The sequence below is a fragment of the Hypanus sabinus genome, chromosome 12 (genome assembly GCF_030144855.1).
Source record: "Hypanus sabinus isolate sHypSab1 chromosome 12, sHypSab1.hap1, whole genome shotgun sequence".
Lineage (NCBI taxonomy): Eukaryota > Metazoa > Chordata > Chondrichthyes > Myliobatiformes > Dasyatidae > Hypanus > Hypanus sabinus.
In genome coordinates this window covers 88390968-88415260 of record NC_082717.1, presented here as the reverse complement: position 1 = coordinate 88415260, position 24293 = coordinate 88390968, and the positions used below count along the sequence as shown (strand labels likewise).

The following is a 24293-nucleotide window of genomic DNA, read 5'->3' as shown; positions in this document are numbered from 1 at the left end:
CTAGGAAAGACAAAAATAAAACTAAGTCAGAGAGGAATGAATAGGGCAAAGTGAATGTGATAGGTTTGAGGCATGGTTTCTGTGAGAGTGTGATCTATTGCAAATAGTAAGTCTAGCCAGTATCAGAGTTATCAGATGTTGGAGAATTCAGTGTTGTGCCCAGGCAGGAGATGAGATGCTGGTCCTCAAGTTTTCATTAGACTTCATTTTGACTGCACTGTATAGTGAGTAACAGATTCAGGGCATTCAGGGAATGTCAGGGCATAATACAGGTGGGACACATCATGACTCAACTGGTGAGCTCGTACACTAGAAGGGTTCTGAGCACAGAGAGGAGGCTGTTCAGTAAACACAACATCCTGTCCCAGATACATAGGGACTGGTTCTCAACAGCAGCAGGACTTGGCACAGAAATTCTCTATGGTAAGGTGGTCCATGTGAATGTGCTCTGCAGAAACAAAAAACTTGAACAACTTTCTAAAGAACCATAGTGTAATTTGACAAGAGGACCCATCTGTTAATGGGTTAGAGTATTTGCTTTGGCTAGGTACTGTGATCCTGTTTAAAGTTGGTGATGTTTGACCAGTATGGTAACATAAGGCAGAATATATTACCTTGAACACAACTGCTGCACTTGAAACAGCAAAGGGCACAGATTCAAGCCCAATACTCAACAGAAGAATGAATATGTACTTGGAGAGAATTACTGAAACACGGAGAGTGGGACCTGTTTTTCTCAGTCATTAACTTGAAATGTTAGCTTTTTCTCTCTTAACAGACCTGCCTAAGTACTTACAGCATTTAAACAATATATATATCTTTACCAGCACAGTGGCCAATTTGGACTCCCATGGTCTGCATAAGGATTTCATGAACATTTGGTTTCAGAAGCTACCCCAACATTTCTGTTTAAAAACCAGGTCATTGATACTATTGGCTTCACACTAGTTCTTTAACACGCTGAAGCACAATGGCCATAGAAAAATATTTCATGAGTAGCAGTCACTGAAGCCATGAACTTTAAATTGACGAAGGGTCTCGACCCGAAATGTTGACTGCTTCTTTCAACGGATGCTGCCCGACCTGCTGAGTTCATCCAGCCTTTTTGTACGTTTTGATTTGACCACAGTATCCGCAGTGTGCTTTGTGTTTAATAAATCAGTGGCTGATGCATTGAACCAACCAGGAAAGAGCAAGATGAGCAAATCCTGCTTTTACCAAGAAACTTCTCTCACTCTAAGTAATGATCCAAGAGAACCATCTGATACAAAAATAAATACCAGCCTTTAAAGTCATGTGGATTCCAAATTCGTATTGGGCCCACTTGCTTAAAGTCATTGCAGATGTATCATTCGGTAAATAATTTTGGCTTTATCCTGGATGCCAGCTCAGAATGGAAAAGGGATGCCCAAATGGAGTAAATCAAGTGAGATCTGGGTCAGGTGCACTGATCAGTAAAGGCAAAACCATTACATAGTTTAAAAACACACCTGTAAAGTAAGGCAGTTATTCTAAGCACATATAGAATGGTGCTTAAACCACACCTGGAGTACTGTGAACATTTCGGATCTCTATATTAGTGAGGCACTAAAGCATTGGACAAAGTAATAGTTTTTCAGAAGTCAGTAGAGCTTATCTCAGATCAAATCTGAGATATTTAATGTTATGAAGGAACTTGATAGATGCAAAAAAGTTATGTCTTCATTATGACTAAGATCAACTGGCATAATTATGAGATAGTTACAAATAAATCCAAACAGAAAATCCAGAGGAATTTCTTTATATAGATAGAGGATGTGGTGGCTTTTATAGATTTAGTAAGATGCAATGTTAGCACTGATGAAGCTTTGGAGATTTACACATCTGATGGAAATGTATTAAGTTTCATACCGGAGACTCACATGGCAAGATCAGAAACTTGAGAAGCTGTAAAGACCCAGACAATTTTTCTCCGGGCTGGAAAATGTTCTTTACTAGATAGAAGTATTTTGCCGTGTTTGAACACTGCTGTTCAATACAGCTAAATACTTCTCCCATAGAATGCGGAGTTCACACTTCATGCCAACGGCTTAATAACATGCTCCAAAGCTTCACTGTCCCTACTGAAATATTTAATTACAATAAAATATTCAATTTACAATGAATGAATGAATGGAGACTTTGCCCAAGTCTTCGCAGCTCCACAGACAGATCGCTGGGTTGGTCTCTTATGCACACACTCTTTCCCTGGCTATCCACTTGTTCTTAAATATACTTATAAAATGCCTTGCAATTTCTTACTCTTACCTGTCAGTGATGTTTTGTGGCTGTTGATCTCTTAATTTAAGTATCCCCCTACATGCTCTTATATTCCTGTAAGACCTATTTTTATTTTCTATGTTTTCTTTTCCTTTACCAAACTAGCATTCCAATGCTCTTGGTCCTGAACTTTCATTAACATTAATTCACATATGTTGATTTACCTACACACTTGCTCCCAGTCTGCATTTCCCAGATCCGTCTATTGCTGTTGCATTTGGCCTTATCCTTAATTCAGACTTGGGATATATCTCATCAGGCCCTGAGATCAAGAAGGGCACAAATTAGACAGGCATCAGTGAAAGTCATGGCACAAGGAAACACACGGCATGCAAGTTAATTCCTAGAAACATGCTTTTCCATGAACAACTCTATAACAAACCCATAGACCTCAATCCTATTTATAAACAGATAAGGGCAAAATTTCAGACCACAAAGTGCACCTTACAGCCAATCAGCCACATTATAAATGACTTTCTGAAATTACATCCAATCAGCTGTTTGAGAAGCACTTAAAGGCCAAGCATGGATACACCACCACCACCAGCACATTGACGATGTCTCCTCGCATAGTGACAAAACGTTTGCAAGTAAATTGCCAAGATCAGAGAACAAATCAACCCAACCATCCAATGTCTCCTTTTATAATGTTAAGGTGCTCTAGAAATTCATCATCCCTATTGAAATGTACAATGACTATGTTGTTCTGCTTAGTGAATGCAGATGAAAAGCATCCATTTGACTTCTAGATTATCCTTTTCCATGTCCACTAACACTCCATCCTTCCATCCTCTCACCAAGGTTTATTCCCTGGGATTACTTTAATCACTCCCTCATCCCTAGTTATACTCCCTACATACGGACTTAAAAACCTCTAATAAATGCACCTTAAAATTTCACCCCAATGCTTTCAAACCGAGTGATCCAGTAATAATGGGATGTTGAAATCTGTGACCGTCGGCAACCCTATTCCTCTACATTTCTAGGATTTGTCTACACCTGCCACAGACTGTTGGGAGGCTTGTGATATAATCACAGCAGTATTTTATATTTCTAAGCTCCACTCACAATTCCTTCATTACTGCACCGATGGTTTCCTTGATTAATAATGCTAAACCATCTGCTTTTTAAGAAAAAACACCCATCATATCTGCATCCTATTCTTTTGAATGCGAGTTGTCACTCTGTGATTGTAAGAATTCCTGTGTGCCAGTCTCCTTGCAATTAGTTAGATGCAAATGAGCTTCCAGTCCTCCCATGAACCTTATGCCATACCTCACTTCCTGGACTGGCCTAATTTATCTATAACGACGTCATTCCCATGTGCTGTAGCTTTATTGGGAGATGACCGCCAGTATGGACGAGTAAGAAAATCTCCTTGCTGACAATCACCTCAAGGATGTATGCTTAACCCACTACCCATTCCTGAGCACAGCTCAATGATGATACCATTGTTGCCAACAGAATCTCAGATGGCAACAAGGAGGCATATAAAAGTGCAATAGATTAGCTGGTTGAGTGGTCACAACCAAGTAATTGATTGTGGACTTCAGAAAGGGGAAGTCTGGGGAAAACACACCAGCCCTTATGGAGGTGAGCGGTGTAAAGGTGCATTGCTTCTAGTTCCTGGGCGTCAACATCTCAGCAGACCTACCTTCAATGGAATCAAAGGTGACACGCCAGCAGCTCTACTTTATTATGAGTTAGAGAATACCAAAGGTTTGCAAATGTTTAAAATGTACAGTGGAGAGGATTATAACTGGTTGCATCACTAGCTGGTATGAAGGCTCCTTAACAGGACCAAGAGGCTACAGAGGATTGTAGATGCAGCCAGTTCCATCACTGACACAACCCTCCCAACCATTGAGGACATCTTCAACTTCAGTGCCTCAAAGGCCCTCACCATTCAAGTTATGCTTTCTCTGTGTTACAGATAAGGGAGGAGTCAGAAAAACCTGCAGTCTTCTTGTGCTTCCTCCCTTCCACCGTCAGATTTCCGAATGGTCCTGGAACATTACCTCATTATTTGTCTTTTGCACTTATTTTACAACCAATAAAAATGTTCGTCTTGCACTATACTACAGCCATGAAACAACAAATTTAACATACAGTATAGTACTGTGCAAGTCTTCGGCCAGAGTGACCAAGACTTTTGCACAGTATGTAGTAATTTTATGCATTGCGCTGTTCTGTGAGAAATGATGCACCTGATTCTGATATGGGTTTCTATTTTGGATTGAAGGGGTTAGGGAGAGGGGAATTATGGTTGGGGGGAAAAGGGAAAATATGGCTATATAAGCACCCAAGACTTTTGAACAGTACTGTATGTCAGGCTTAGGGCAGAGCACTTCAAAGACATGGAATGCACGGCTGAGCCAATGTCTATGATATCATGATTAGGAAATGTCATTAGCTGCAGTGCCAGAAGGCTTTGTGCCCTATGGAATTAAGGTGCTGATATGCCCGTTGAATAACACAATGTAATCAAAAATAGACAGGGAGAAAGATCAAGCAAGTAGACCACCGAATCACCCAACAGTGTTCACCTTTGAGTACCAGTGGGTTGGGGGCAGGGAAATGGTTTCCCCCTGGAGAGCACACAGCTGAATTTCAAGGATCAGCTGTTTAGTACTCTCAAGGTTGAAATTCTTCCGAGGGCAGTGGATCTTTAGAATTCGCTACCCTCAATCATAGTGAGGAAATCAGACAAGAATGTGGAGCTGAGACCAAAGATCAAATCTGACCAGCAAACATGATCTTAATATTGGCTCAGGTTCTCCTCTTACTCCTAATTTGTATACACTCACTGAGAATTCCTCTACATTAAAGTTAGAACTGAAATTCCTTGATCCTACACAAAATTCTGTACACAAGGCATGCACCTAAATGGCTTTCAAGTAACAAGTTGAAAAGTAGTCACTGAGAAACCAAACAGTGATGGAGAGATGCTCTCTCCAAACTCTCAAAGAAATTTGGAATCAAAATTAAAGTTAATACCAAACTTTAATGTCAATAGAGCATCACAGTTGCAGATTCAACATTAAAATGTTGTATTTTTACTTAATATAATAGTAAACAAAATCCTAGAAACCCTTGTGTACAACAGAAACCAAAAGACACTAGTTTACAAAATCAGATGGGACCAGATCCACACCCTAAAATCTTTAGGGCGATATATTAGAGCCTTGAGTAGCGTTTTCTCTTCAGAAGCAAAAGAAATGTCATCCACTGGTCACTCAGATCCCCTGGTCTTCTCATTTGCTTTAAATAAGATCAGCAACTAGACAAAAAATAACCAGAATGTAAACACATAAGACAGGTCAAATTCAGCACAATCTAAATTGTACAAACATATCATACAAGATCTGCTACAACACAAAATGTTGAAGCAACTCAGCAGATCAGGCAACATTTATGGCAACCCTTCATTAGTACTGGAAAAGAAGGCTGACACAGCCAGAATAAGGTGGTGGGGAGAGGAAGGGGTAGTTTCTTCCTCTTTCCTTTCCAGTCCTGATGAAGGGTCTCGGCCCAAATCATTGACTGTTTATTCCTCTCTAGTGTTTCCTGACCTGCCAAGTTCCTTCAGCAATTTGCATGTGCTGCCATGGATTTCTCGCATCTGCAGAATCTTTTTTATGTTTATGACAAGATCTGCTGCATGGAATTTTATTCTCCCTGAAAATGCCAAAGAAAAATAGAGAAAACTTGCTACTGTAACCGTCACAGTATTAGTAGACTTCCACCTTACTGTTTATTTAAGGAGGGATCTGCTTGCATTAAAGGTAGTGCAAAGAAGGTTCACTAGGTGGATTCCTGGATGAAAATATCATGACAGAAGAAAGGTTCTGAGTGTTGTGAATTTCTGGAATTCTCCAACGCAGAGGGATATGAAAGGTATTCAATACAAATTATTAGCTGATTTTTTAGACTACAAAACTGTAGGGAGAGGGTAGGAAAGTGGAGTTGAAGCAAAATCAAATTGGCATGAGCTCTTCAAATGACAGAGCAGTGAAGAAATATTTAACCATTATATAGTTAGAAAGATGCAAGTATATAATAAGGCGCTTTTACTTGTGTTTGTTCTTGCATTTGCTCTGCTCAGCTAGGAGGAGCAAACTGCTATTTCTGCCCAAAATTAACAAGAGTACTGAAGGTGGTAAAAATCACCAGGTTTGGTCTAAGCCTGGCATTGTCAAGTATATTCCACACCCCAATTTAAATGTGCACATTTTAAATGTGAGATTTTGTTCCAGCTAATGGTTTCCAGTTTATTATTGGCACCAATCAGATTTTAGAATGGGTATCTCCAAGCATCCGAGTATGCTCATGAATTGCTAAAAGATACAAAGTTGACTCCAGATTGTCCTGATAGCTGTCTAGAGGTAAAGAACTGAACAAGAGCTCACCGTTCATTGGCATTTCATCAATCTGCGTTGAGTAGTACTGTTCAATATCTCGCAGAATACGAATGTCATCGTTCTTGACAAAGTTGATGGCCACACCTTTGCGTCCATATCGTCCTGATCGGCCAATCCTACAACCAATGGCAGGGAACGTCAGAACAGGGGGCTGGGGGAGGGAGAGAGGATATTGGCTACCATACCATATTAATTAGCCAATTGTTTCAAAGATCTGCATGGTAATAAGGTAATGTTAATTACTTCTGTATTAACTACTCATTTCACCTCACTAAGACTTTAATATTTCATTTTCAAAATCTTTGCATTTGATTTATTTAGAGATACCTCACCTAACAGCCCTTTCCGGCCCAACGAGTCTCACCATCCAGCAACCCACCCATTTAATTCTAGCCTAATAACAGGACAATTTACAAGGACCTTTTATGCTTACTAACTGGTATGTCTTTGGACTGTGGGAGGAAACCAGAGCACCCAGAGGAAACCCTTGTGCTCATGGGAAGGACAAACAAGCCTCTTACTGAGGATGCTGGAATTGAACCTTGACGCTCTGAGTTATTAACACTGTCGTGCTAACCCACTACACTACTGAGGGGCCCTAATACTATATTACTTTAATTGGTAATAATTTGGTTTCATACTTCAGATGTTATGCATTACACAATCATGGAAGCTATTATCAAGTTGCAATTGGATATTTTGAATTCCACCAACAGCAGCGATGTGGCAGAGGATGAGGCGTGACTACACACAATGGCTCTTCAGTCACTGAAGAGAGGGGATGGAAGAGAGGAGATTGTGGTTCATTTGGCCAATGACATCAAGAATGATAAAACCAAACCTAGCACAACCAACACACTAAAGTTACCTGTGGATGTACAATTCTCTGTTATTGGGCAAGTCATAGTTTATGATCAACGACACTTGAGGGACATCCAAACCCCTGGCCCAAACATCTGTAGAAATGAGCACCCGGCTGTTTAAAAAAAAAACAAGCAGAAGTCATGTTTTGTCACTGATGTCCAAAATGATCAGAACTCTTGGAGCTTTCAAACACTACACACCTTGCACCAGAGCGGAATTCCTTCATGATGGATTCCCTCTCCTTCTGTGGCATGTCACCATGCATGGATGACACTGTGAAGTTAGCCTCTCTCATTTTTTCAGTGAGCCAATCCACCTACAATTAAGAAATTGGTGTTGAAAACAGTGTGTTAATTTCCCCTTTATGGACAAAAGCAATTCCGAACACTAATAAATACTTTTACATTAAATGTTTTAGCAATCAGCATTTAACATCTCCAATGTGTGCAAGTTGGGGCTGAAAATTTTCCAGAAGTAATGGCTACAGGAACTCTAAACACTTGCACAAAAATTCAACAAACTGCCACACAATAGGGACATTACACCATTTCCAGCACCTGCAGAATCTCATCTATGTAACTATATATTTTTTTCATATTTAACTTTTCTTTTGCAATACATACTTTATAAAATTCCATGATTCCATACAAACTTTGTTAAAATGTCTTATTAGACTGTGACAGGAAACGTACAAACTCCACAGACAGCAATAAAATAAACGAGCGATGAGGCAGTAGTTCTACCTCCTGTGCCCTTGACATTAAGTAAAGTTTTGTTTAGTATTTAGTTGCTTTTCTTTACCAAATGAGTGGAAAGATAACATGCTGAAGTGACAATGAAGCCTGGGTATGTTTCCTACCTTCCGCTTGGTGTTGCAGAAGATGACAGCCTGGGTAATGGTCAATGTGTCGTACAGATCACACAATGTGTCAAACTTCCACTCCTCCCTTTCAACTGCCACAAAGAACTGTTTGATTCCTTCCAAGGTCAACTCATCACTGTAAACACAATGTAATCATATTAAAATACATGGCACAGCAGAAACTGACCCGAAGCCTCTAAATTTGATAGTTGCCTACTGCACTGCCTGTGTAATAGGACTTCATCAGTTACATTTTGACTACTATAAAAGATTAGATTAGCTTTGCCACATGTACATTGAAACACAGTGAACCCTGTTGTTCTGCATCAACATTCAATACAGTTACAGAATATCTTGGGGGCAGCCCGCAAGTGTCGCCACCCATCCAGCACCAACATAGCATGCCCACAACTCACTAACCCCAACCCATAGGTCTCTGGACTGTGGGAGAAAACCGGAGAACCCAGAGGAAGCCCATGTGGTCATGGAGGGAACTGAACCCTGATTCTTGGCGCTGTAAAGCATTACGCAAACCACTGCGCTACTGTACTGTAAACAATTGGAATTAATTTATTTGTCTGCTCAACTCCCCTTCAAATATTAACCCCAGGGTATCAGAGCTAACAAAATGGGAACCGGGTCTGTCAGAATTTAAGTGAAACAAGATCAGTTTTGGAAAGGAATGCCACAACTTGGTACCAAATTGCAATCATTAAATTTGTGGTGAGCAAGTGTTCAGAGTTCAAAGGTCACTGATACCTCAGGGGGAATACAAAGTAAGAAAATACAGGGAGAAGCAAGACCACAAAGGGTTTGAAATCAGCAAGTCAGCATGCACTGGACTGAAGGGTGACACCTGGGCAGCAGAAATATGGATGACCTCAAAATCATGGAGAGTAGTGTAAAGGAATTAACACCGGAATGGTAACTGCAGCAGATGAGTGAAGGCCGGCTCAGAGTCAAATGTTATGAAGTTAGAAACAGGATTGCTTAGTACTGGCTCAGACTCGAGGCACTCCAAAGTTGTCAACATTCTGGTTCAGTCTCAGCAGTCAGTTCGGGTTTGGAAATGAAGCTTGTAATATGGACCAAAGGCAAATCTGTAGTCTTCCACTGAATTTTCCATCAATGGGAATTTCTGCTCAACAGGACTAGACTAAGAACAAAATGTTTCTGACAAATGTAAGACAAAGAGGAGTTTGAAGGTAAAGGTTAGTGTACATTTGGTTATTGAGTGTGTTTTTTGAGATGCCACTGAGAGGTACCGTACAGATGAGATAAAGGAAGGGGCCAAGGATAGATTCTCAAAGGACACCATAGAAAAGGAAGCCAATGCTGGTTATTTTCTGGTTACAAGTAATGGAAGAAAGGGTACTAGGTGAGTGTGGAACATGGAACTTCACAGCTCAATGGCTTGTGGTGAAATTTAGAACACTGCAAGGTTCTCAGGCAGAAAGAATCCTACCGTTTGACCAGGATTCGGATGGGGTCCGTCATGAATTTGTTGGTCATTTCCAAGATTTCGTGAGGCAAGGTAGCACTGATAAGAATCACTTGTGTGGCTGGAGGTAAATATCTGTACACATCATAGATCTGTTCCTTAAAACCTGCGGTCAGTAAAACAAACCACATAATGCATTCAAAAAAAATGTGGAGTACCATCGCCAACCAGCTAGTGTCATGTTAAAGCCAATCTTACTTAGAGAACAATGCAACACAATCAAAATTCTATTATTATTTCAATAGCCTTTCACAAATATGTTTATTGAAAACAAATAGTTCACACAGTTTTAGCTTTTTTATTTGGGAAAATAATAGGCCACAGTTACAACTGCACTTTTCTTGCTTAGTGTCCACACAGTACAGAAACAGGCCATTGAGCTCAGTCAACACCTGGACGCAAACTTGCTTCCAAACTACTTTCCCCTCCGCTTCTTTGCTTGTTCAGCTCCCCTATAAAGCATCTGCTGCATACAACTGACTTCAGCCATCACTCATGGAAGTGCACGTTTAGAAACCACTAAGTACAGCCCTTCCCCTCTCATTCCCAATTGGATTTCCTGGGGACCGTTACTGCGATGGCTTCATCAGGATGTTCACGAAATGACCCTGGAATAAAAGTGTTATGAGGATCGCTTGATGACACTAGACCCATACTTGCTACAATTCTTTCTGCCCTCTTCTTTGTGGTGGCGTGCTGGGGGGGCAGCATTAAGAAGAGGGACGCCTCACGTCTTAATAAGCTGGTAAGGAAGGCGGGCTCTGTCGTGTGCACAGAACTGGAGAGTATGACATCGGTGGCAGAGCGGAGGGCGCTGAGTAGGCTACGGTCAATCATGGAAAACCCTGAACATCCTCTGCACAGCACCATCCAGAGACAGAGAAGCAACTGCAGCGGCAGGTTGCTGTCAATGCAATGCTCCTCAGACAGGATGAAGAGATCATTACTCCCCAACGCCATTCGGCTCTACAATTCAACCACCAGGGGCAAGACATGTTAAAGTGCCGGGGTTAGGACTGAGCTTAAGTTACCACTCAATGCACTTTAGTAAAACTATTTAAGAACTTTTTAAAAGCTATTTATTAATGCTTTTTGGGAGGGTGTTTTTAGATGCATATCATATTTATACTGAGTTAAATACTGTATGTAATTAGGTTTGCTACAATAAGTGTATGGGACACTGGAAAAAAGTTGAATTTCCCCTTGGGGATGAATAAAGTATCTATCTATCAATTTAGAAGAATGAGGCGGGGAGTCTCACTGAAACCTATTGAATATTAAAAGGCAGGCGTAGATACATTGCACATGGAAAGGATGTTTCCTACAGTGGAGGGGTCTAGGACTATAGGGCACAGCCTCCGATTAATTTGGCCTTTTAGAACAGAGAGGAGGAATTACTTCAGCCAGTGGAATTCATTACCATGGACAGCTGTGGAGGCCAAGTTACTGGATACATTTAAAGCAGCGAATCAGACTGAGGGGGAATAATAAATCAGCCATGATGGAATGGCGTACTGAGTGCAATGTCTCCCAAGTTTTTAGATACAATAGTGAATTTCTTCAGGTGATTTTGCTCTGATTTTAGAATTGTTTCCTTTGCCCACTTGGGGCTTGTTGACCTTCTTTTAACTGGGGGTAAAGGATCTGTTTCCAGGGAAACAAATTAGAATTTATTTAAATCTTACATCCATCCCACAACATGAGGGAGTGGAAAAACTTTGTGTTATGACTCCGTTGCAACATACAGTCATGTGAATATAAAAGTCTAATGGCTTGTAGAAAGCTGTCCAGTAGCCTGCTGGACCCGGCTTTAATGCTGCGGTACTGTTTGCCAGACAGAAGCAGCTGAAAACAGTTTATGGTCAGGGTGACGTGTGTCCCTGATCATCTTTCAGGTCTTCTTTCTGCACCTGCTGCTATAAACGTTCTCAATGGAGGGACGTTCACATCCACAGGTGCGCTGGGCTGTCCATACCACTCTCTGCAGTACCCAGTGATCAAGGTCGGTGCAGTTCCCATACCAGGTGATGATAAAGCCCACCAGTACATTTTCAATGGTGTTCCTGTAGAAGGTCTTGAGGATTTGGGGGCTCATGCCGAACTTCTTCAGTCGCCCGAGGTGGAAGAGATGCTGTTGTGCTTTTTTTAAACCACAAAGCCAGTGTCCAGCTAATATGACCTATCCATCGGAGTTGATATTGCTAGATATTGGTATGTAGAATAACTCACAGTAACACTTCGGGCAAAATAGGTCAAAGGGAGGAATGCCAAGTAATTACAAAGGCACTGCCATTCATATATTGTAACTCATAACTCAATGGCACATCAGCCTCATTTAACCACCCTTCCTCCATTTCCTTTGATGGTCTAACCCAACTCAATTGCTTGAAGTGGCCAATTTACCAAGCCATGACAGCGTTTAGAGAAAGCTGGCTATGGATTTTCTAATCTTGTTTTGAATGGCCTTCCTCCCCTCCCCCGAAAGTTTCCCTCTCCATCAACCTTCTGGAATCTCTTTATAAAATTAAATGCTCTGCTCATAACACTTCTAAAACATCTACAGTGAAAAGAGTACAGACCACACTATTTAACCTAGCTTCAGAATGCAAAGATGAGGTACCTTTGTTCAGCATTTCATCTGCTTCATCAAGAACCAACATTTTGATAGAACGTGTCCTCAAACTTCGTCTTCGTATCATATCTATTGAATAAAATCTATGGTTAAGGTCATTCTTACATGATCTCAATGGCCTCTGATGGTCATCTATACAATTACAACTTGAGTAAAAACTCAGCCAAAAAAAAATCAAGACTTAAATCAGCAACAGCCTTTGATCAGTTAAAACTTTCAAACAGTCGGTTATCTTGGAAAACTAAAAATGGGATCATTTATTGGTATATTTGTAAAAACTCTATTTGGCAGGGGAGTGAATACAATAAAGCCTTAGATTTTAGGGGAGATGCATTTTAGAAACAGCTGTGAGTCAAGTACCATTTTTAAAATCAGTCATGATAAAATGGCAGAACAGACTCAACGGGCCAAATGGCCTAATTCTGCTAGTGTCTTATGGCCTTACATCAATGGTTTGAAAGGGTACCAGAGTAACCAACACCGGTTAGCTGAAGAGGGTAAATAGTTTTTTCCTGTTAATTTACTTATTATTACAATGACCTGTTAAATTTTGAGAAGCTGCACGATATTCTCAAGGGGGAGGGTAAACTTCAGAGGTCATGGTGCATATTGGCACCAATGACATAGGCAGAAAAGGGAGAAGAGGTCCTACACAGTGAGTACAGGGAGTTAGGAAAGAGGCTGAAGAGAAGGACATCTAAGGTAATAATCTCTGGGTTACTCCTAGTGCAACGTGCTAGTGCAGGTAGGATTGTGATGATAGCACAGATGAATGAGTGGCTGAGGAGATGGTGCAGGAGGCAGTATTTTAAGTTGTTGAATCACTGGAATCTTTTCTGGTGAAGGGATGAACTATACAAGAGTGACAGGTTGCACCTGAACTGGAGGGGAACCAACATCGTGGTGGGGAGGTTTGCTAATACTACTTGAGAGAGTTTAAAGTTTTGCAGGGGGTTGGGAACCAGAGCACCAGGTCAGTAAGTGAAGGAACAGACAGGGAAAGTAGCTTTCAGGGAAAGTAGCTTTCAGGGAAAGTACTGATAGGCAAAAATTAATATAAGTATGATGGTACAGATAGTTTGAAGTGTGTGTATTTTAGAGAGAGCATCAAGGCTGAAGGTGAGGAGAATGAATCAGTACATGGAACTAACAATGTTGCGTCCATTACAGAGACTTGGTTGACAGAGGGGTTAATGTACCAGGTTTCAAAGTTTTAGGAAAGATCAAAAGGAGTGGGGGTGGGGGGGGGGAAGAGAGTTGCACTACTAATCAAGTACAATATTACAGCCGCATGCAGGAGAGACAGTGGCAGGTACAGATTCTTAAGTCAATTGAGTAGTGCGATCACTCGAACTCTAGTAAGGTATGTAGACAAAGTCCCTCATGGGAGGCTAATTCAGAAGATGACGATGCATGGGGCCCCTGATGAATTCAGAACTGGCATCTGCATAGAAGTTAGAGGGTAGTGGTTGAAGGAACTAATTTGAACTTGAGGTCCGTAATTAGCTGTGTTCCACAGGGATCAGTGCTGGGACCTCTGCTGTTTATGATTAATATAAATGACCTGGATGAAAATGTAGATGGGTGGGTTAGTAAGTTTGCAGGTGATTAGTATAGAAGTCTGACAAAGAATACAACATGATATAGATCAGTTGCAGATAAGAGTTGAGAAATGGCAGATGAGTTTAACTAAATTTAATAAATAAATTTAATAAATCTGAGGTGTTGGCATCTTGGTAAGGCAAATGCAAGGATACAGTACACTGTTAGGGGAAAAGACCCTTAACAGTGTTGCTGCGCAGGTAGATCTTGGGGTCTAAATTCATAGTTCCTTGTAAGCGGCTATAGAGGTCGATTGGGTGATTAAGACAGCTTATGGTATGCTTGTTTTTTTATTAGTTGAGGCATTGAGTTCAAAAGTCAAGAGGAATGTTGCAACTTCCTGGTTAGGCTACATCTGGAGCATTGAATACAGTTCTGGTCGTCCCACTATTGGAAGATGTTGAGGCTTTGGAGGGGTTTAGCAGGATGCTGCCTCGTTTGGAGGGCATGTGCTATCATGACAGGCTGAGGGGAGCTCTGACAGAGGTTTATAAGATTATGAGAGGCATAGAAAGAGTGGACAGGGAGTTTCTTTTTCACAGGGTAGAAATGTCTAATACCACAGGGCACGCATTGAAGGCGAGGTAGGTTCAAAGGGGATGTGAGGGGCAAGTTTTTTTTAAACAGAGTGCAGCATGTGTGGGATCAGTTGTTTGGTATGGTGGTAGAGGCAAATATCTTAGAGGCTTTTATGAGACTTTTAGAAAAGCACATGAATATGAGATAGATGGAGGGATATGGACATTGTGTGGGCAGGAGGGATTATGTTGTGTTTTTTTATTTACTTTTTAGCTGGCTAGGCACAACATTGTGGGCCGAAGGGCCTATTCCTGTGTCGTACTGTCCTATATTCTATCCACAAATGGATTGACTCCGAATTCATGAAAACACAAAACGGTTTATAGTAATATTTGTTCTCTTCCTTTACCTGGAGTGGGGTTGGACAGATGAGGTGTTAGAAAGTATGGAGATCTCAAAACAGCAGTCTTGTTGCACTAGAATGTGGAATAGAAAGGTGGGTGTCTTGGCCTGGCCAATGTTTAAAATAATTAAAACAATGTTGTGGTCATTATCGACTTGCTATTTGTGGCAACTTGTGAGCAAATGTTGACTGATGTTAGATTACAATGACAGCAACTGTATTGCAGGAACAAAACCATTTGGGTCATCCCAAGATTGTTCAATGGACCACTTTACACTGTACAATTTATGAAGTTTCCCTAACATATTTGCCTAATGCCACGACAGGTCAATGACAGACACAATCTCAATGGCTCTCCACATGGCTTTTGACCACCTGGACAACACAGCCACCTAAGTCAGGATGCTGTTCATCAACTATAGCTCAGCATTTAATACCATCATTCCCACAATCCTGATTGAGAAGTTGCAGAACCTGGACCTCTGTACCTCCCTACCTCCCTCTGCAAATGGACCCTCAACTTCCTAATCTGTGCGGATTGGTGATAACATCCTCCTCGCTGATCAACACTGGCGCACCTCAGGGGTGTGTGCTTAGCCCACTGCTCTACTCTCTATATACACAACTGTGTGGTTAGGCATAGCTGAAATACCATCTATAAATTTGCTGATGATACAACCATTGTTGGTAGAATCTCAGGTGGTGATGAGAGCGTGTACAGGAGTGAGATATGCCAACTAGTGGAGTGGTGCCGCAGCAACAACCTGGCACTCAGACGTTGATTGTGGACTTAAGGGTACAGAGTGAGCAGCTTCGTTCCTGGGTGTCAAGACCTCTGAGGATCTAACCTGGTCCCAACATATCGATGTAGTTATAACAAAGGCAAGACAGCAGCTATACTTTATTAGGAGTTAAAAGATTTGGCATGTCAACAAATACAATCTAAAACTTCTATAGTTGTACCGTGGAGAGCATTCTGACAGGCTGCATCACTGTCTGGTGTGGAGGGGCTACTACACAGGACTGAAAGAAGCTGCAGAGGATTGCAAATCTAGTCAGTGTCCATTATTAAGGACCTCTAGCACTGAGGGCATGCCCTTTCCTCAATGTTACCATCAGATAAGAGGTACAGAAGCCTGAAGGCACGCACTCCACAATTCAAAAACTGCTTCTTCCCCTCTGCCATCTGATTCCTAAATGGACAGAATCTTTGGACATTACTTCACTTTTTAAAAATATACAGTATTTCTGTTTTTGCACTTTTTAAAAATCTATTCACTATATGTAATTGATTTACTTGTTTATTTTTAAAACTTTATTCTCTCTGCTAGATTATATATTGCATTGAACTGCTGCTGCTGCTAAGTTAACAAATTTCACACCACATGCTGATGGTGATGATAAACCCGATTCTGATACTATACATTAATAAGGTGCAACTGGTGAGGTTCAATGGCAATGGTGCACACAAATTTTGAAAACGCGGACACACAGACTCACTTAAAGAAAAATAAGCCCTTACTAATTCAAACTAAAGACCAATACAGGTCCCTTACCAAACACACGTCCTGGAGTACCAGAAACTACATGCTGTCCATAGTCCAGCTTGCGAATGTCTTCTCCAACATTGGTCCCTCCAATGCAAGCATGGCATTGTACGTTCATGTAGTCACCAAGAGCGAGGAGTACCTGACCAACAGACACATGACAGTCACGCTGCAACAAAAACTGCACCAAACTACCCCTAGCATTCTTAAAAACCGCTCATTTAGGGGATTGGGACATTGCTATTCACAAACAGATCATTCTCTTCATCTGTATGTCCCTCAAAGATTTAAAATAACTTGAATTACTTAAGATGTAAAGAGACAGATCTTACAAATATCACACAAGAGCAGGCAGCACTTCCTATGCCCTGACAAATGTTTAAGACCCATGTTTCATTTTGATCACTGCTTCCTAAATGCTCTCAATGACCAGATCCTCCCAAAGCACAAGCCTGGACATAAAGCAGCCTGCTCTCTCAAGCAAGTTCAGATCTACATGCAGCACTGTGAATGCGGCATGAAAGCAATAGGCAGAAGATGCCTTTGCTCTTGTACTCAAAATCTTCTTTTAATATAGGTTAATGTATTGCAAGTGGTCTTAATTGCTGCTGAGTAGTGAAATGTCTTTTAATGATTGGTGTACACCACCACCCAAGCCCCCATCTTACCAAACACCCTTTTCCAATCCGTCATTATTTTTTTTAAAAAACTCTGCCTTTCTAATGTTTAACTATTGCTTGACACCCTTGAGTCTTTCTTCTTGAAACTTCTCTATATCCTGCACAAGCCCACACTACCATCTAACTTTTTAAACACTAAATAAGCTTGGATATATTACATGACTCCCTCAGACAAGTTACTAAATAGATAGTGAACATCTGCAGCAAGCTCTTCCAACCTGAAAGTGACCTGTTTATTTCTACTGTTTTCATGGCAGGATATTACATCTAATACAATATAATCTAGTTCTGTTCAATCACAGTTCCTTATCCAAAACCTTCTGAATGTTCATGTATGATAGAAAAACTAGTTCACCCTTAATCTGCTAGTTTACAAGCTCAAAATTCTGAACAATTTGTCCAGAATGATTTCTTTTCCATGAATTCCTCTTACTCTGGCTATTCCTAGTACTATTTTCTAAGTGGCTTGTAAGCACTTCTTTATGAACATTTCTAGCCATTTCCCTTTTATTCATGGTAGTGTGGTGGTTAACTAGATGCTGTTACAGCACCAGATTGGAATTCAATTCTCACCGCTGCCTGTAAGGAGTTTGTACCTTCTTCCCGTAACAATGAGTTTCCTCAGGGCGCTCTGGTTTCATCCCACATTTGAAAGATGTGTAGTTAGGATTATTATGTTGACACCAAAAGTGTGGTGACACTTGCGGCTGACCAGCTCAAACCTCACTGATTTGATTTGACACAAACGACACATTTTCTTATACATTTTGATGTACGTGTGACAAACAAAGCTTGTCTTTTTTCATGCCAAATGAACTGGTGTATAGTTCTTTTCTCTCATTAAATAGCACCATTTCATTTGTTACCTTCCAGCCTATGAGGACTGTACTCTCAGCAACAGAATATATTTGAGAACTAGGTCATCCATCTATATGTAAACACGAGGAACTCTGCAGATGCCGGAAATTCAAGCAACACACACAAAATGCTGGTGGAATGCAGCAGGCCAGGGCCTTCTAACTGAAAGAGTCCTGATGAAGGGTCTTGGCCTGAAACGTTGACTGTACTTCTTCCTATAGATGCTGCCTGGCCTGCTGCATTCCACCAGCATTTTGTGTGTGTTGCATCCATCTATATAGCCACTTTTGCAAGCAGGTCATCAGCTCCATTAACTTCCTCAACACTAATGCTTTGGTTAATGCTAATTTCTTTACTCATTCACTCTCGGGCACAGAAAAGCTCTTCAACCCACCTAGTCCATGCCAACTAATATTATGCCTAGTCCCATCGATCTGCATCTGGACTATAAGCCCTTCATACCTCTCTCATCTACATACATATCCACACTTCCTTAAATGTTGAAACCAAACCTGTATCCATCACTTCTGCCTGCAGCTCGTTCCACACTCTCAGCAGCTTGAGTGAACTAATGCCCCCCCTGTTCCCCTTAGACATTTCACCTTTCACCCTTAATTCATGCCCTCTAGTCTCACCCAACCTCCATGGAAAAAGCTTGCTTGCATTTACCCTATACCATTCAATTTTACATACCTCTATCAAATCTCCCCTCATTCTCCTACGCTCCAAGGAATAAAGTCCTAACCTATTCAAACTTTCCCTGTAAGTCAGATCCTTACTTACTGTTACACCTCTTAACAGCGATTCCAAACTACTATAGTCAAGTCCCACCTTCATGGCCTGCTTTTAGATTTAAAACCCCTGTTTGAGATTGAACTAAATCACTTTCAGCCTTTATATAAAACTGTCACATTGTGATCATTGTTCTCTCAAGACCCTTACCTATTAAGACTACCGAAAAACTTTTATTATACAACACTGGATCTAAAACTTCGTTCTGTTGATAAACATCTCATCACATGCCCATCTAGAAAAGCACCCCTAAACAAAACATTCACTTTTCCTAACACAAATGCTGGAACCAATTGTGGTATGCTACTCTGGCCTGGGTGTACTGACAATGAAGTCACTTAAGAATGAAATAGAATTTTTCACCTAGTTTTATTGAAGAAAGCCTAACTTGTAAAAATTTTAATTCTTACTTTCTGTATCTGTCCTGCGAGCTCCCGTGTTGGTGCCAATATAAGTGCCTGAGTCTCACGAACCTAGATGTAAAAAGAACTTGTTTTAAAAAGGATAGAAATCGACATTCAATTATAATCTGTGAAATGGATGTCATTAATCTAAAACAATTACTTAAATTTTATTTACACTGCTTCTATGTACACAGTCCTATAAGATAATCTGTTTACCAAGATAAAAATAAATATAGATGTTAACAAGTATTACCTGAATATCCAGGCACTGTAATACTGATACACAGAAAGTTGCTGTCTTTCCTGTTCCAGACTGGGATCTGGGTAAAAAGATGGGAAGTATTAAATAAGCAGTTCAATTTTAATGTGCAATTACAAAACTGAAGAGATGTACTTACTGAGCAATGACATCCCTTCCTTTAATTATTTGTTTAATGGCCCTCTGTTGAATAGCTGATGGTTTCTCAAAGCCTGCAAATTAAAAAAATCACACTGCTCAATTCTTGAAAATATATTTTGCAATTAAACAGAACATATTTTCTGTAGAACAAGAGAGAGGAACAGTTGTTACATCGTCAATAACAGCACTCCTGACAGCACGCACAGGGTAAAACAACATTTTGAAATAACTACAGATGTGAGGAGTCTGTTGTAAGACTTCCGCGATCCTGTTGTGAATATTGTTAGCACCACCTACTCTTTCCTGACCCCCACCACAGAGCTTCACTCCCTGAAGCTTTTATGAGATGAATAGATTGGAATTACACAAGATTTCATGTGTTTTTTGCTAAAATTTAATACTGTTTGACAGAAAACATCCGTCATGTCAAGGCAGGTATGCTGGAGACAGATGTTAGAGCAGGAATTCACAAAAGAATGTCTGAATTGAGGAATACCTGTTCCAGTTTCTTCTCAATTCTTTAATGACCTTGAGTTACAAGCCAATAAAATCTTTCCATTATCAAAGCAGGATTGCAGCATGCACTATCCCCAGGGTGCAATGGAATAACTCAACAAGAATCTACCAAACTCGTGATGTACAAGGAAAAACTAGCACTTCGAGGTTTCCCTTCAAATGATGCACTTGGGGCAATTATTACTGTCCCTTCAGTGTCCCAAAGAGAACATCCCAAAATACCCTGCCCATCTGGACACTGGAAGCACACTGACAACAGAACAGGGGCTGCAGTATGCTCAAGGCAGCTGCCCACAACCACATTCTCCAGAGCAACTGAGGATAGAGGATAAATTCTCTTTTGTCACTGCTCCTCTGACGCAAGAATATTTCTAAATGGAAGCTTGCATATTTTTATAAAACAGCAGATCTACAAAGAATCACAAGGTCAGATTCCTGCCCTTTCATTATATTCTCCACTGTTTGTTCAATTAGTGTACCAGTGGCTGCCATGTGTTGGTAAAACTGCAGTTCCCTCCAACATCAGAAACATTTAACTTTCGACTATTAAAATGGCCCTTTCCAAGGAAAATCAAGAGGTTTCTGAATGCAACAAGCTTTACAAAAGTAAACACAAATGTTTGAGAATCACTATGGTATTTCCTTCAGTGCAACCTATCACAAAGTATTTACATCAATTGTTTATCCCAACAGACATGCTGGTGTTTCTTCCACCATTCTTCAGCTACATTTAACAAAGCAATCACATGCTAGCGATTTAATTAAGTGGATGAAACTGACGAGTTCAGCACTGGTGCAGGAAGCAGCACCAATGCAGTCATCAATGTAGCGTAGGAAAAGTGTCATCAATGTAAGCTTGGAACATTGACTTTTCCATGTAGCAGGCAAACAGGCAGGCACAGCTAGGACCCATGCAAGTGCCCATGCCTATCCGTTTTGGTTGAAGGAAGTGGGAGGAGCCAAAGGAGAAATTATTTAGAGTGAGGACAAGTTCTGCTAGGCAGAGGAGAATGATGGTGGAGGGGAATTGGTTGGGTCTGGTTTCCAGAAAGAAATGGAGAGCTCTGAAGCCTTCCTGTTGGGGGATAGAAGTGTATAGGGACTGGACATTCATAGCAAAAGTAAGATGATAGAGGCCAGGGAACCGGAAATCCTTGAAAAGATCAAGAGTGTGTGAGTTGTGTCAATGATGTAGGTAGGAAGGGACTGAACTGAGGGTGGGGAGGGGAGGCCAAAACAGAGTTGAGGTCTTGGTTGTAGTTGCTCCAGGCATTAAACGTCTACACATGGATTCCTGGTAATGCCTAAAATTGAATACTGCACATGAAGGACTTTAAGGCAGAAAAATGGCTTTGTCAGTATTGATTGCAGGAAAGAGGGGGAAGAATAGCAAGCTTCAGAATTATAAACTTCGAAGAATATTTAACAAACATTAGATCACCATCCAACATTCAGTTTGACCCACAATTATTTAGCTGAAGGTCACCAATTGTGAGTTAGAGGTGTCATTATAAACACTCATTGCCTTGTGGTGATGCCTTCTGTCATACTTCTGAATAAAGGATCAGCCTTATGTCAAAAAATAATTCACAGATGGATACATCATGTCACCAACTCTATCCAGCAGTACTACATACAGACATGCCTCATTACATTTACAGTATCCAGGTTGACACTGGGAAAGATGTGGTTTTTGAGAGATCCTAGCATAATTATATCCATGGGTCACTGTGTGTGTATGTGCACTTGACAGACAAGTCTCAGGAGTAACTTCTACCTTCACTCTGATAAAAGGCAAGAGAAAGAACCAGACAACTGGTAGTTAATTCCTATATAACCACAAATGAATCATTGATACCAGAGTTAACTAACACCAGCAGAAGTGATGTCATTGAGACAGATAAACCTGGGAAACAAGGATGGTCACAAGTTTACTGAGAAAAAGAGATGGTGAAGAGCAAGTTTGGAGAACTGTGCAAAGCTGGGGAGCATTAAGATTTTGGATTACACAAAATGTATTCTTTGACAAAAATAAGTCCTGTTGCTGCTCTCAAACCAGGTGGTCCTACTGATGATTAGGAGACAGCAGGGATACTGTCATTGAGGAAGAGTACGACAGTTGGATGTATTAAACAGTCTTTTTAATTTTTGCAGAATTAAGCTGGTATGAGATTGAAGGAAAATTGTGACTAGAGTTTTTATTAATAACCAAGGTTGACGAGAGCAATGCATTCGATGATATGGTCTATGTGAATTTTAGTTAGGTGTTTGATGAGATCACACGACTGACTAATCCAAAAAGTAAAAGTTTGCCAAATCCAAGTGAAAGGAGTAAATTGGATCTGAAGTGAACACAGTTAAAGGAAGCAAAAGGTAATGGGTGAAAAGCATTATATCTTTGCTGTGGAGTTCACAGGACTCAAAGCTGCACTGACAAGGCACTAAATTACTGCTGGTGTCATCTGTACGTGGTAAAATGGAGGACTTGCACTCAAAACACATTGCATGATTTAACACCAAAACTGATTAAGAGGTTGGCTGTTGGACAGAGCATTGTAGACTGCAGACAGATAGCAACAGAGATTGGTAATGGTTAGGTGGGCAGAAAAATGGCAGAAGGAAAATAGTTTGGAGAAATGTGATAAAGTATTTGGGAAAGGCAGAGATTAGAGAAATGTAAAAGGATAGGTAGACCAGATAAGGTTATATTTAGATATATCACTTTAATAGAGGAGTCATTCTTCTCTACAACAAAGATATTATGCCAGAGACCAGAATTAGAATAACAGATAGAGTTCTAGTCACTTTAGAGACCAAAGAAAAGAGCTTTAAAGAGACATCAGCAAGCTTGGGGAGTTTAAATTATGAAGACATTGAGTGGATTAGGGCTATTTAAGGATATTTTCATTTGTGACAAACTCTGAATCGAAGAGCATAATCTGTAAGCCGACTTGCAGAATTTGGCAAAACGAATTTTAAGTGAATTGGTGTAAGTATTTGAAAAAAAACTTGTAGTCCACAATTCAATACTTGAAAGAGTGGGGGACGTAAAAACGAGCATCAGATTTTACTCCAGAGATGGAAAACAGTTTCAACCCAAATAGTTACTATGGAAGTTAGCTTCCTCTAAATTTCTATCGTTGTACTTCCCTCATGGCGGATGCGAATGCAGTCTTCAGATACTTTGTGATCTGTATGGTGAATTTTACATCAGGACATCCCCAAACAGGTAACGAGGGCGGGGCAAAGAGGAGATATACATGAACAGCAAGACACCACGGTAACAACCAGAGCCATTTACAGCGATGTTCGTTGATCAGTCATTAGGATTCAGCAATATCAGAGAGGCGACGCCGCGACCGTCCAGCACTTCGACACAGGTGTCGGCTTAATCCGGGTGCAGGCTCGGCCCATCAGTAGACAGGGGGTCCGCGGCCTCAAACCCAGGCTTTTACCACGACAACCTCGTCCACCTGCCTCAGGCCACACTCACCGTACGCGTAAATTCCCCGCAGTAAGTCTTCTCGGAGGCCCATGGTGTCGAAGGTGGGGGTAACGTCCACCTCCTCGCTGGTCTCGAACTCCACCTTGGAGATATCCTCCTCCTTCAGGATGCGTTTCCTTCCCGAGCTCGCCATCTTCGACCACCACACCACCAGGGTCTGCAACACGCATGCGTCAACATGCTAGGCGTCACGGGGCACGAACTGAATCAACTTCCGACGCGCGACTTTACACGTGATCGAGACGAGCCGCCTTTGGTGGGCGGGCTTAACGTTTGATTGACAGGCGGCTGGGTCGCGATTGGTTGTGCTCTGAATATAGAACATTCCCTTCGGCCCCTCATGCTGTGCTGACCATTGAACCTACTCCAAGATCAACCTAACCCTTGCCTCCCACACAGTCCTCCATTTTTCCTTCCGTAATGTATCTGCCTCTATCGCTATCCCTGACAGTGTGCTCCATCCCTAACCACTCCATGTACAACAAACCT

At 41.0% G+C, this 24293-nt stretch overlaps 1 protein-coding gene across 1 annotated transcript; it reads right to left on the bottom strand.

The window, feature by feature from the left end:
• Nucleotides 1-5282: 5282 nt before the first annotated feature.
• On the bottom strand, nt 5283-23995 carry eif4a3 (eukaryotic translation initiation factor 4A3). Its single transcript, XM_059986407.1, has 12 exons — nt 23793-23995; nt 19782-19854; nt 19637-19703; nt 19390-19452; nt 16659-16791; nt 12567-12647; nt 9911-10052; nt 8443-8581; nt 7784-7899; nt 7588-7695; nt 6708-6835; nt 5283-5578 (listed from the first exon to the last, which is right to left on the bottom strand). Exons 1-12 carry the CDS (start codon nt 23935-23937, stop codon nt 5562-5564), a joined length of 1212 nt encoding a protein of 403 aa, XP_059842390.1. The 5' UTR covers nt 23938-23995; the 3' UTR covers nt 5283-5561.
• Nucleotides 23996-24293: the final 298 nt, after the last annotated feature.

Bases quoted from the DNA above. Each gene is read 5' to 3' on its own strand.
- eif4a3 (XM_059986407.1), bottom strand. From the start codon at position 23,937: ATGGCGAGCTCGGGAAGGAAACGCATCCTGAAGGAGGAGGATATCTCC. The intron at 19,453-19,636 runs GTAATACTTGTT...TTTTACATCTAG, and splicing joins TACAGTGCCTGGATATTCAG to GTTCGTGAGACTCAGGCACT. The intron at 16,792-19,389 runs GTAAGAATTAAA...TCTGTTGGTCAG, and splicing joins TCGCAGGACAGATACAGAAA to GTACTCCTCGCTCTTGGTGA.